General features: G+C 44.4%; 1 protein-coding gene across 9 annotated transcripts in view; it reads left to right on the top strand.

The window, feature by feature from the left end:
• Nucleotides 1-5,806: 5,806 nt before the first annotated feature.
• Nucleotides 5,807-13,513, top strand: part of LOC148118970 (histone acetyltransferase p300-like) — a 95,316-nt gene continuing 87,609 nt past the window's right edge. For 3 of the 9 annotated variants that reach the window (XR_015735654.1, XR_015735653.1, XR_015735648.1), the window contains exons 1-3: nucleotides 5,816-6,659; nucleotides 8,880-10,198; nucleotides 13,231-13,329. Coding sequence is in view for 1 of the 9 variants with exons in the window: in XM_087899087.1 (XP_087755213.1) it covers nucleotides 6,609-6,659 (51 nt within the window). In the remaining 8 variants the exon portion in view is untranslated. Of the gene's footprint in view, nucleotides 6,660-8,879; nucleotides 10,199-13,230; nucleotides 13,330-13,513 lie in introns of all 9 variants that reach the window. The other 6 variants (XR_015735655.1, XR_015735650.1, XR_015735651.1 and 3 more) reach the window with 6 other exon arrangements.

Genomic DNA, 13,513 nt, shown 5'->3' with positions numbered 1-13,513 from the left:
TCTCTCTCTCTCTCTCTCTCTCTCTCTCTTTCTCTCTCTCTCTCTCTCTCTCTCTCTCTCTCTCTCTCTCTCTCTGAATTCAAGGAAGACATTAATTTCTTTCTTTATTTCTTCCTTGACCCAGGGGTGGTTCAGTAGTTGACTGTTCAGTTTCCATGACGTTGTAGGCTTTTTGGGGGTGGAATTGTTAAATTTTAACTTTTAATCCCTGGTCCCTGGTGATTTGATAAGACACACATGATTACTAGAATTTTTTTGTACCTGTGGATGTTTGCTTTGTTACCGAGTATGTGATCAATTTTCGAGAAGGTTCCATGAGGTGCTGAGAAGAAAGTATATTCTTTCCTGTTTGGGTGGAATGTTCTATAGCTGTCTGTTAAATCCATTTGACTTATTACATCTGTTAGTCTCCTATTTCTCTGTTAATTTTCTGTCTGGTTGACCTGTCCATTGGTGAGAGAGGAGTGTTGAAATCTCCTACTATTAGTGTGTGGGATCTGATGTGTGATTTGAGTTCTAGTAATGATTCTTTTACATATGTGTGTTCTTTTATATTAGGCTCACAAATATTTAGGGTTGAGACTAATTCATTCTGATGAATTGTTCCTATTATCAGTATAAAGTGTTCTTCTCCATCTCTTCTGATTGATTTTAGGTTGAAATCAATTTTGTTAGATATGAGGATAGCCACACCCACTTGTTTCTTTGCTCCATTTGATTGAAAACCTTTTCCCAACCCTTTACTCTGAGGAAGTGTTTGTCTTTTAGGTTGATGTGTGTTTCTTGTAAACAGCAGAATGCTGGATCCTGTTTTCTTATCCATTCTCTTAACCTGTGCCTTTTTATAGGTGAATTGAGTCCATTGATATTAAGTGATATTAATAACAGTGCTTGTTAACTCCGATTATTATTTCGGTGGTAGTGTTTGTGTGTTTCCCTTCTTTGAGTTGTGCTGGTGGAGGGTTGTCAGATGTCTGGCTATTGTGGGTGTTGTTGGCTTCCTTGAGTTGAGGTTTTCCTTCTAGTACTTTCTGTAAGGCTGAGTTTGTGGCTACATATTGTTTAAATCTGTTTTTGTCCTGGAGTATCTTGTTTTCTCCATTGATGGTGAAAGAAAACTTTGCTGGGTATAGTAGTCTGGGCTTACATCCATGGTCTTTTAGTGTCTTCAGCACATCTATCCAAGACCTTCTGGCTTTCATGGTTTCCATAGAGAAGTCAGGTGTAATTCTGATTGGTTTACCTTTATTTGTTACTTGACCTTTTCCCTTTGCAGTCCTTAATATTTTTTTTTACTCTGCATGATTGTGCTTTGATATTTATATGGCGAGGGGATTTTTTTTTGATCCAGTGTATTTGGTGTTCTGTAAGCTTCTTGTACCTTCATAGGAATATCCTTCTTCGGGTTGGGAAAGTTTTTTTTCTATAATTTTTTTGAATATATTTTCTGGGTCTTTGAGCTGGAATTCTTCTCCTTCATCTACACCCATTATTCTTAGGTTTGGTCTTTTCATGGTTTCCCTGATTTCCTGGATGTTTTGAGTTAAGAATTTGTTGGATTTATTGTTTTTTTAAATCAATGAGTCTATTTCCTCTATAGTATCTTCAGTGCCTGAAATTCTTTCTTCTATCTCTTCTATTCTGTTGGTTATACTTGTCTCTGTAGTTCCTGTTCTTTTACCATATCCAAACATCCCTCAGTTTGTGTTTTTATTATTACCTCCATTTTGATCTTTAAGTCTTGAATTGTTTCCTTTACCTGTTTGATTGCGTTTTTTTGGGTATCTTTGAGGGATTTATTAATTTCTTCTAACTGTTTGTCTTCTCTTCCATTTCTTTAAGGGAGTTTTTCACTTCCTGTTTAAGGGTCTCCATCATTTGCATAAGGTTACTTTAAAAGTCAATTTCTTCTAATTCTTATGGGTTAGGGTGTTCAAGTCTTGTGTTGCATGTTCACTAGATTCTGGTGTTATGTTGCTTTTCAGGTTGTTGGAGAAATTCCTGCATCGGCGTCTGCCCATCTCTTCCACTCCGTTTCTCCTCAGCATGGGAGCAGGGCTTCTTGCTGGGCTCCAAGGACCTTGCAGACAAAACAGCAGGGTTGGGGGGCAGAGTAGTATGGTTCAAAGAAGGCCCAGATGCAGGACCATTCCCTGCTGGCTCCCCGGACCTCTAGGCCCCAAAGCAGGCTGAGTTTGGAGATCCAAGGACCCCGCAAGTGAAATGGAGTGCTTGGGCACAAGATGGAAGGGGAAAAGGAAGCCAATAGCTGGGAACATGCTGCACTGGATGGCCAGATAAGTTTAGGGCACTGGAGGGGGCCTGGATTCTGTTCCCTGGGACTGTCCTGCTGGGTGGCCACTCACCACTTTTTATCTCCTCAGCACAGAGTGGGGCCCCTTGCGGGGATTCAAGGACCTCACAGGAGTTTATTTAACTTTTATTTTATTTTATTTTATTTTATTTTATTTTAGTGTATTGGTGTCAGACCCCCTGGATCTGGAATTACAGACAGCTGTGAGCTGCCACGTGGGTGTAGGGAATTGAACTCAAGGTTTATCTGGAAGAGTAGGCAGTGCTCTTAACCATTGAGCCGTCTCTTTAGCCCTGGTTGGCTTTGTTTTAAATTTATTGTGTATAAATTATGTTCCTGCACAGGGTGTAGGGGCTGTTTTGTGTATGTGTGCGTGTTTATAAGTGTGGGTGCCTGCAGAGTCCAGAGGTTTGGGATCTTCTGGAGCTGGAGTTTGGGGTGGTTGTGATCAATTTTACATGGGTTCCGTGAAACAAACTTGGCTCCTCTGCCAGAATCTCCAGGGTTCTCAACCACTGAGCTGGCTCTCCAGCCTGGCTGCTAGGAATCTGAGGCAGGAAAATGACTGTGCCACTTCTGTAAGGTTTTGAATGTAACTCAAAGTTGGACACTTTCCTAGCATGTCTGAGGCTCTGTATTCTTGCCCTAGAAGTAAAAGGAAAAAAAATCATTTGTGTGGATTAAAGGTGAAGATTCAGTGTGAGGATGATGGCTCAGTCAATACAACCCTTTCAGTGCAAACAAAAGGACCTGAGATGGATTCTCTGCACCCTTGTAAATCTGTACTACAACATAGTCCTGTCATGCAGGTGCTGGGAGGTGGAGACTGACAAACCCTCAGACTGACTGACCACAGAGTCTCACCAATTTGTGATGTCCATGTCCAGTCAGAGCCACTACCTCAAACAAAAACTTCCAGGCCTACCAGGGGTACATAATGTGTCTCTGAAACAACAGCCTAATAAAAGAAACAAACAGGCAAAAAAACAAAAACCCTCACTAAAATTCAGTCCTGTTTGCAGAAACTCAAAAGCAGTCACATTCCAGAGAATGAGTGTCAGTGAAGGCTCAACCACAAATGGGATGGTGCACAGCCTCTGCCCCTGGGTCTCAGGGATCCTCATGGAAGAGGAGATGACAAATTTTTTGTTTTTGTTTTCCTTTTTCAAGAGGGTTTACCTGTGTAGCCCTGGCTGTCCTGGAACTTGCTCTGTAGACTACCCCGACCATGAACTCAAAGATTTACCTGCTTCAGTCTCTTGAGTGCTGGGATTAAAGGCATGTGCAGGCATACATGAAGGCAAAACTCTAATATTACACATAAATAAGTAGTTTCAAATTTAAAAATAAAGGGCAACAACAACAAGGAGATGGGAGCTGGGATCTGGGAGAAGTAAGATGCAGACTCCATTTCTCTGGATTTCAGATGTTTGTGAGGCTGTGCAATGATCCCTGAAAACCTAGGATGTAGAAGGAAGTTGTGGGGACTCCATGTGTGTACACAAATTGGCTAGAACTTGACCGCAGGTGTCTTCCTCAATCTCTTGCCACTCACTGAGCTATGCTGTCTGGCCAGCAAGACATGGGGATCCTCCTGTCCCTGCTTATCCGGTGCTGGGGTTACAGACGTACTCCATCATGTGCAGGGATGGAACTAGGGTCACATGCTTTAGCTGCCATCACTTTACTGACTGAGGGTTAGAACATATATCAGTAGAATTTTTATGTATATGGCATTATGCCCAAATCTGCACAGTCCCCCAAAAGCCGACAAGGAGACTAAGTCCTGTATATAAAAGCAAAGAACCTTGACTTTATGCATGTTTGCAAACTTGGTTTCTCCACATGGCCAACATATTAGAATAAAGTGAGAGCTTCGAGTTCAGTTAGAGTTGAGTTTTTATAGTAGTAAGGGTAGGGGTGAGGGGTTACTGAGGTTCAAGACACATGGTTGACTGACATTTGTCTAGGGGTGTCCTGGTGAGTGTACTGGCAGGTGATCCTATCTACAATGGTTAAAATAAATATTAGGCATTTCCTTTGGATGGTCTGTTCCTGGGTTGTGCCTGGGTAATCTCAGTTCGTGGTCAATCCTGCAACCAGGTATGGCTTCAGGGTAAACTACTGAGACTCAGGCCTCCATTAAACTTATCAATGGTTGAGTCTTACTCTGGCAGGGGATAATGGTTTGGAGTTAAGAACTTCCTTTGGGTGATCTGTTCATATTTAGCTTACCATGGCTGGCTCCTACATATAGGTATTTCTTTTGGTTTTTTCAAGACAGGGTTTCTCATCGTATTCTTGGCTGTCCTGGAACTCTCTCTGTAGACCAGGCTGGCCTTGAACTCACAGAGATCTGCCTGACTCTGCCCCCTAAATTTAGGGATTAAAGTCTTGTGTCACCATGGCTGGTCATATATACATGTTACACTCACCCTCTCTTCTTACCCTCCCCGCCTCCTGGCTTCAAAGTTAGTGTCTGGCATCCTCAGAGGTCAGAAGAGAGAGAAGGAGCCAATACAGCTGGAGTCACTGACATGTGTGAGTTGTGCTGTGGGTGATGGGAATCAAACCTGGGTCCTCTGAAAAACAGCCACTAACCACTGAACCATTTCTCCAGTCCTTGCCTTTTTTAAAAAATCACATTTATTTATTTATTTATTTATTTAGTGTGTGTGTGTGCATTTGTTTGATTTGTGTGTGGGGAGGTGTGCATGTGGCAATCAGGACAACTTCATGGAGTCTGTTCTCTCCTTCCAAGTTTGCATCTGGGATGGAGATTTGAACTCAGGTAGCACTCAGGTAATTTGTGTGCCAAGCTCTTTTCCATGCTAAACCATTTCACCAGGCCAGTTCTGAGAATTTTGAGCAAGCAGAACATTAGAGCAGACATAGGGATTAAGAACATTCCAGTCTCTGCCTGAGTTGACAAAGGGACTAGGCATATTTTCTAAGCATCCAAGTAGAAGGGAACTTTTGCTTCCTACCTGGGAAGGGTGCACAGGTTTGCTTGGTGCCTGGACACATCCATCCTAGGTGCTGGGGAGGGTTTAAAGTTGACATGCCCAGGATGATGAGAGAAGCACCTTCCAGGAGTTTTATGCTTTACTAAGACAATGCCACGGCTCATGCACGCCAAAGAAAACTACAACTCCCATAAGCCTCCCTACTAAGGGCCTCCTTAATGGAGGCAGGGCTTGGGCAAGCATGAACTGGGTTTTCCTATTTCCTAGGGTGTGATTGGTCTGCAGTTCAGGTGTAGTTTTCAGTGAGCACACTCTTGGTGAGAGGAGAGGGCAATATTGTGGGGTAAAAGGACAAGCAAAAAAAAAAAAAAAAACAAAAAAACACTCTGAACCTGAAATCAGAGCCAGTAAAGGAAACATACCCTGACTCAGAGACCTGAGCCAGTGAAAGAAATCTTCTCTCAGAGACTTGGGTCAGTGAAAGAAATACTTTTGCCCTTAGCCCAGAACAAAATAAACATACCCTGACTCTGAAACCAGTGCCAAAGAAACACACATTGGCCCTAGAATCAGAGTCAATCAAAGAAATATGCCCTGGCTTTAACATCAGAGCCAAAAGGTTCAAAGGGGCCAGTGAAGAAAACACACTTTGGCCCTGTAACCAGAGCTCAATCTGCCCCTTACCAGCTAAGCAGAAAACCATCCAATCCCTGTGCAGGGAAACAAACCAATCCCTGATAAGAAATTTAGCCAATCCAAGCTGAAGGGAATGAAATCTGACCAATTCCCACCCTGTAAACCTTCTTTCTGGAAAAAACTCCACCCCGAGGAAACCCTAGATAAGCCCTGTGCCTGCTGAGTTAACAGCTGCTCTTCTTCCACCCTGGCAGGGGCAGCTGTTCTCCTGGATTCTTCCCTCCCAGTAAATCTCTTGAATGAGGTTAGGTGAAGACCTTCTTTCTCCAGAGGACAGGAGCTGGAGACAGAGGAGTGGAGCAGGGCTCTAACACTTTGGCTGGGAAACCTTCCCCGAGCAGAGCAGAGCTGTTAAACTCAGGAGCACTGGACCCAAAGTGTAAGACCTTCGCTGGTGAAGCCTCTCCTCCTAGAGCAGGGCTGTGAGCTGCTAAGCTTATTGTGTGTGACCTATGCTACTCCCTGCTCCCGACTACCTGAATACTCTTCCACCTGAGCTGTAGCCCTTGGTATTTCCTGGCCCCTGAATGCCAGAATACTTTTCCATCCCAGATGGAGCACTCAGGATTCCTTGGCTCCCGACTGCCAGGATCCCTTTCAACCTGGGCTGTGATACTTTGTAGCACCTGGTGATGACTGAGGATATTGAATTTGGCATCATGGAGAAATCACAGGCAACTGAGGTAAGAGGAAAAGGGCCTCGCTCAGAAGTGCACTGCAAAACCATTTTAGTTATGCCTTGCGGGTGGAGAGTTGCAGGATTGGTAAACTGAGGAAAGGAGCTTAGTCACGACTAGAGACTACTGAGGTTCATTTTTATTCTGTGGCCTCAGGTCTGTGGAAGAAGGAGGAAGGAAACGCCTTCCCATTCAGGGGCTTGGAAAAGGGGCTGTAACTGACTCCACTTCTTTGTCTTCTTGGTTTCTCGGTCATGTGCTTTAGGGATTTACTTCAATGCAGGAAGTGAAGGGAAACAACATTGATTAGTCCCCCACATTGAGGCGTTCTCATGCCTTTCTCCGAGTATTCCCCAGGAAATTGACAAAGCTGGAAAGGACAAGAAGTTGCCACTAAGTATGTCAGCTTCCAAAGTCTTGTTATGTTTTGCCCGTGGCACAGCACCTGGGTATCAACCACACCTCACGTTTGAACTCTCTCTCTCTCTCTCTCTCTCTCTCTCTCTGTCTCTCTCTCAGCAGTAATAACGCATTTATGTAGCACTCTTCTGAGTGATTTGCTTTTATAAACCCTTCTTCTCAAAGTACTTTAGACTGATATCGTCCTTGTTTTATGGAAGCTGAGACAATGGAGGTGACTCGCTGTGGGTTCTACAGCTAAGAACACTAGAGGTGGTATTTGAATCCTGTGTTTTTCTGTGGCATTACTATTTGGCATCTTACTCTAATCCTCCTTGAGACAGTCTGGGTCTCAATTCATGTCTGGATTTCCCTCCTCCCCATTTTAGGAAGAAAATAGTTTTATTGAATACACTTGCAAGGGACAATAACAGGTGTACAACAGCTCCCAGACTGAAATTTGTCTTTGAGTCAGGTGGTGGTGGTTCACGCTTTAATTCCAGCACTCAGGAGGCAGAGGCAGGTGGTTCTCTCTGTGCTCCAGGTCAGTCTGATCTCCAGAGTAATTTCCAGGACAGCAAGGGCTGCATAGAGAGACTCAGTCTCAAAAAGAAAGTTGTTGAATTAAAATCATTTGGGTGGGCTGGAGAGATGGCTCAGTGGTTAAGAGTACTGACTGCTCTTGCAGAGGACCCGGGTTCGATTCCCAGCACCCACATGGCAGCTCACAACTGTCTGAAGATCCAGTTTCAGGGGATCTGACACCTTCACACCAATGCACACAAAATAAAGTTAAATAAACCATAAAAAATATAAAAAAAAATAAAATAAAATCGTTTGGGTATGCATATACGGAACAGGGAAAAATGGATCTCAAATGCCTTCTGCCCAGGAAGTTCTTCTGAGTGCTTGTGGTAATTCCACATTTTTTAAATTTGATGTTCAGTTGATCAAAGTGAAATTAAAATTTCGTATTACTGTTGTTTTAATATTTATTTTATGTGCTTTGATATTTTCCTGCATGTATGTCTGTGTGAGTGTGTCCTGTTCCCTGAAACTGGAGTTAACTGGTGAACTACCATGTAGGAGCTGGAATTGACTCTGGATTTTCTGGAAGAGCAGCCAGTGCTCTTAACTACTGGGCCTTCTCTCCAGCCCTTTCTCTACCACACTATTGTATAGACCCCTGAAACCTGACATCATGTTTTGACTTTATAGTGGTGTAAAAACAGTGTTTATTCAATGGATTTTGTATTTTGAAGTCTGCTCTGTGCACAGCTACCTACAAGAGAGGTCTTTGGTAGGCAGAAGCATGTACAAACCAGTCACTCATGACTACTCAGTATATATCCCACACTCTCTTTAAAGGCAGACTTTCTCTGTGTATCCCTAGCTCACCCGTCACTCACTCTGTAAACCAGGTTGGTCTTGAACTCAGACATCAGCCTACCTTGGCTTCCTGAGTGCAGGGATTAAAGGCACGTGACACCACTGGCCAACCTTCTCTTAAAGAAAAGAAAATGGGTGTTGATGGTGCATGAATTTAATCCCAGCTTTCGGGAGGCAGAGGCAGGCAGATCTCAGTAATTTCAAGATCAGCCTGGTCTACAGGAGCTAGTTCCAGGACAGCCTAGTTTAGCTACACAGAAACCCTTTCTCAGAAAAAAATATGTATAAAAATGCCTGCCTTTGTGGGAAGTGACAGGGCTGAAGAGAATGCTTTTGTCTTTTTACAAAAGGAATTTTTTAGCACAGGCAAAATATATAAAATGCTTTTGAATTCCTTTAGTGCTGCAGAGTTGACCTTCATCTTGTTTCCCCCTCCAGGATTATGACCTGTGTATCACGTGTTATAACACTAAAACCCACGACCACGAATTGGAGAAACCAGACCTTGGCTTGGATGATGAGAGCAACAACCAGCTCACAGCAGTCACACAGAGCCCAGCTGGCTCTCACCTCCTGAGCATCCACGCTGCAAACAGGCTCTGGTACAGGCCTGCCTGTGCCTCCACGCCGAGTGTTCCTGCCCGAAGATGAAGACGATGCAGGACAACAAAGGCTGCAAACAGGAACCCAATGGTGGACACCTCATCTGCAGACAGCTTTTTGCCCTCTGCTGGTACCAGGCCAAGCACTGCCAAGAGAAGGATTTCCTGGTGTTATCATCATCAATCAAAAACTTCAACAGCCGTAGGTGTAGCAGTGGCTCCTAGAAGTTCATTGCGGTGCAGGAGGATGGCCTGCATGAAAGAGACTGCCCCCCGCAACTCCTGCTGCTCCAACCACCCCCACTGACCAACAGCCAGCCACCCCACAGACACGCCAGGACTCCAACTACTGGCCCTGTGTCCTAGGGTAAGGCAGCCATGTGACCCTCATGAGTCAGAGTGCTCAACCCTCCCTGGCAGGGCCTCCACCTGCAGCAATAAAAATGTAAAAAAATATGAAGAAAATAGGGGAGCATCATCTTTGTATTTTTTCTTTTTCTTTTTTAGGGCTTATCATGTTTAATTTGCTCAGGTCAGGAGCCAGAGGAATTGTGTCAGAGACAGATCGTTCCTCTCCATGGTCTCCATGCACACAACCTGGGGATCACTTTGGCCTCACTTGGTGTTTTCTGTCAGGGTCTTGTGGGCAAGAGCAGCAGGCTGGATGAGATAACGAGGGCCTGCTGTGTTTCAGAGCAGACCCAGCAGAGACTGATCCACTGAGGCATCCAGACTGGGTCTCAACTGTTGTTGTTTTGCTCCCCTGGGTCTTCTGGATCCAGAGTGGCTTGTGGCTCTTTGTCGGCCTTGACTTCTACCTGAATTTGAACAAATAATTGCTCCAAGTGGCAGGTGCTTCTTGCCACTGCCTGGGGCTGGGTCTTCTGGTCCAGAGAGCTGTGCGAGCAGGAGAACTCTCCCTGGCAGTGAAGCCTTTTCCTAGAGCAGGGCTGTAAGCTGCTACATTTACTGTGCCCTGTGCTAATCCTTGGCTCCCAACCGTTGGAATTCTCTTCTCCCAAGCTGTGATTTTGGGTATTTCCTCCCCCCCCCCCGACTGCCAGGATCCCTTTCCATCTGAGCTGTGAATCTTTCTTGCACTGGTTGCGGTCGAGGGAGTTGAGTTTGGCATCATGGAGACAGCAGGACACTGAGGTAAGAGGGAAAGGGCTCAGCCCTGCCGGGAAAGGGGACCCCGAAGGCCTCACTTGGAGGTGTGCCACAGCATCGTTTTAGCAAAGACTTGGTGGTTGAGAGTTGCAGGATTGGTAAACTGAGATAAGGAGCTTAGTCCTGACCAGAGACCACCCGGGTTCCTTTTTATTCTGAGGCTCAGGTCCATGAAAGAAGGTAAAAGGAAACACCTCCCCATCCAGGGCCAAAGAAATGGGGCTTTAGACTGTGACACCTCTTCTTTGTCTTCCTGGTTTCATGGTCCCATCCTTAGGGATTGTGTGGTCTATCACTTCCATGAGGGAAGTAAAGTGAAATGTAAGTTGCCTTTTATTCCATGCTGGGTCGTTCACGTGTCTGTCTGCCAGTATAGGCACAATCATCTTCATTAGGGAGGGCTTAAAAGAGCTTGTTGGTGTCCCCCAGAAGCTGACACACCTGCAGCGGGCAAGAGGTTGCCACTACGTGTGTCACTTTCCAAAACCTTGTCATGTCTTCCATGGCATGGTAACCGGTTGCCCACCACCCCTTCCATTTGAAGTCTCTTCCCTTTTCCACACAGTAATAATGGCCAACGTTTACGGAGCTCTTTTGTCATGGTTTACTTTTGTTAACCCTTCTTCCCAAAATATTATAAAGTGTTATCCTTGTTTTTTGGAAGCTGCGACACTGGAAGTTGGCTTGCTGTTGATTATTCAGCTAGGAAACAGTAGAGGTGGTATTTGAACCCTGGGTTTTTTAGTATCACATCTGTGAGCCAGCACGTTCTGTCAAGGTGAGAAGACTGAGGTTCTCAGAAGGTAAATGACCCGAGGATCAGTGGCTGATTAAGATCCGAGCTGAAGTGTAAGCTGAGGTCCATACCACCATGTGATTACTGTCTGTGGCATCCGCTCAGAGCCTCCCTGAGACAGTCTGGGTCTCACCTTTTATCTGCCTTTGCCTCTATTAGGAAGAAAATGGGTTTGTTGTTTTGATTTGTTTTTGGTTTTCTCAAGACAGGGTTTCTTTGTAGCTTTGGACCCTATCTGGAACTAGCTCTTGTAGACCAAGCTGGCATCGAACTCAGAGATCTGCCTGTCTTTACCTCCCAAGTACTGGGATTAAAGGCGTGTTCCACCACTGCCCAGCAAGAAAAGAGGTCACTGAATGCACTTGCAGGGGACAATGGGCTAGGCAGTGACAGGAGCACCACAGCAGCCAGGCTCACATTTGTTATTGAGCCAGGTGGTGGTGGCTCACACCTTACTCCCAGAGCTCACGAGGAAAAGGCAGGTGATCTGTGTTCAAGACCAGTCTGTTCTTCAGAGCGAGTTCCCGACAGCCGGAGCTCACAGAGACTTTGTCTCAAAAAAAAAAAAAAAAAAAAAAAAAAAAAAAAAAAAAAAAAAGGTTGTTGAATTAAAATCATTTGGGTGTGCATACACTAACAGGGAGGAATGGATCTTAAATGCCTTCTTCCCAGCAAGTTCTTTTGAGGTGCTTGGGTTAGTTCCACATTACTCTTTTAATTCAAAGTTCACTTAAATAAAATTAGTATTAATTTTATATTGCTTTTAAGACTTATGTATTTATTTTATGTGCATTTGTGTTTTCCTGCATGTTAGTCTGTGTAAGAGTGTTGGATTCCCTGGAAGTGAAGTTACAGAGAGTTGTGAGCTGCCACATGGGTGCTGGAATTGAACCTGGGCGAGCAGTGAGTGCTCTTAGCCAGTGAGCCGAGCCGTCTCTTTAGCCCTCCCCCGACAGCAGGATTATATGGAGCTCTGCTCGCTGGCACATTTGTTGACTTTGTAGTGGTGTAGGAACAATATCGATTCAGTGGACATTGTTCTATGAAGTTTGCTCTATGCCCAACCTCCCCATATGAGAGGTCTTGGTGGGCAGAGGCGTACACCAACCACAGCTTGCAGTTAGCCATGCAGTCCCTAGAGGAATTTTTTTTGAGACAAGATTTCTCTGTGTTACCTTGGAGCCTGTCCTAGAATCTACTCTGTAGACCAGGCTGGCCTCGAACTGGCAGATCTTCCTGCCTCTGCTTCCCAAATTCTGGAATTAAAGGCATGTGCCACCCCCCCCCCAGGGTCTTTTCCTTTCTTTTAAGAGAAGTTTGGGCAGTGTTGGCATAGGCCTTTAATCCTTGTCCTCAGAAAGCCAAGGTAGATCAATCTCTGAGTGATTTCCAGGCCTGCCAGGGATACACAGAGAACGTCTGCCTTTTAAAAAGCAGGGCAGGGGCAGGGGATAATCTACTGTGTAGTCCTGGCTGACCTGAAACTTGCTGTGTATACCTGATGGGCCTCAAATCAACGTGATGTGTTTACCACTGAGTAAGGGATTAAAGTTGTGTACCATGGTCCTCGGCCTCCTGGATGACGTAGATGATGTTTCAGGTATATATATATATATATATATATATATATATATATATATATATATATATATATTTGTTTTTTATATTTTTTGATAGGGTTTCTCTGTGTATCCTTAATTATTCCAGAACAATCTCTGTAGAATAAGCTGGCCTTAAACTCACAGATCTGCCTGCTCTGCCTCCCAAGTGCTGGGATTAATGGTGTGTGCTTCCACCGCCCAGCATTTATATTTATTTTAAAAAGACATACTTTATGCTGGGTGATAGTGGCACACCCCTTTAATCCCAGCACTCAGGAGACAGAGTCATGCAGATCTCCATGCTTTTTTAAGGCCAGCATGGTCTAGGAGAGCTGGTTCCAGGACAGACAGAACTGTTTCACACAGAAACACTGTCTCAAAAAGCCCAAACAAAACAAAACGGTGTTACAAACACCTTCCCCTGTGGGAAGTCAAGGAATAGCGCAGGTCACAGCAAGCTTAACAGCTTACAGTTCTGCTCTAGATGGCAGTTAAGAAATTGTGTTTGGAATCTTACCTTATACATCTTATTAAATACTCAGTGATGTGGTGTATTAGAAACTCTGTATTTTACTATTATCCCGAGATATGGCCATTCATATGTCTCTTCCAACATGCAGGTCTTTCAGTGTCAAGGAAAGACTCATTCAACTCTCTTCATCAAAGCAAAAGACCCTGGAAAAATGTGAACATGGGAGAGGCAGAAGACAGTGAACAAGGTAATCCAGAATGAAGCATTGGGACATGTGGGAAATCTAAGGCATGGAGGAATTCAGTCCTAAAATGAGGTTTACCGAGATCTTTACTTGGAATGATGAAAAGTTACATTGAAAATTATTCCCAAATATTATAGTGGATGACAGAGTCTTTCTCTGCACTCTCTCTCATCTGTGTGTCTGCTCT

Source organism: Myodes glareolus, chromosome 19 (genome assembly GCF_982192425.1).
Source record: "Myodes glareolus chromosome 19, mMyoGla1.1, whole genome shotgun sequence".
Taxonomy (NCBI): Eukaryota; Metazoa; Chordata; class Mammalia; order Rodentia; family Cricetidae; genus Myodes; species Myodes glareolus.
Note: the sequence above shows the minus strand (reverse complement) of the source record. Positions and strands in the feature narration are given on the sequence as shown.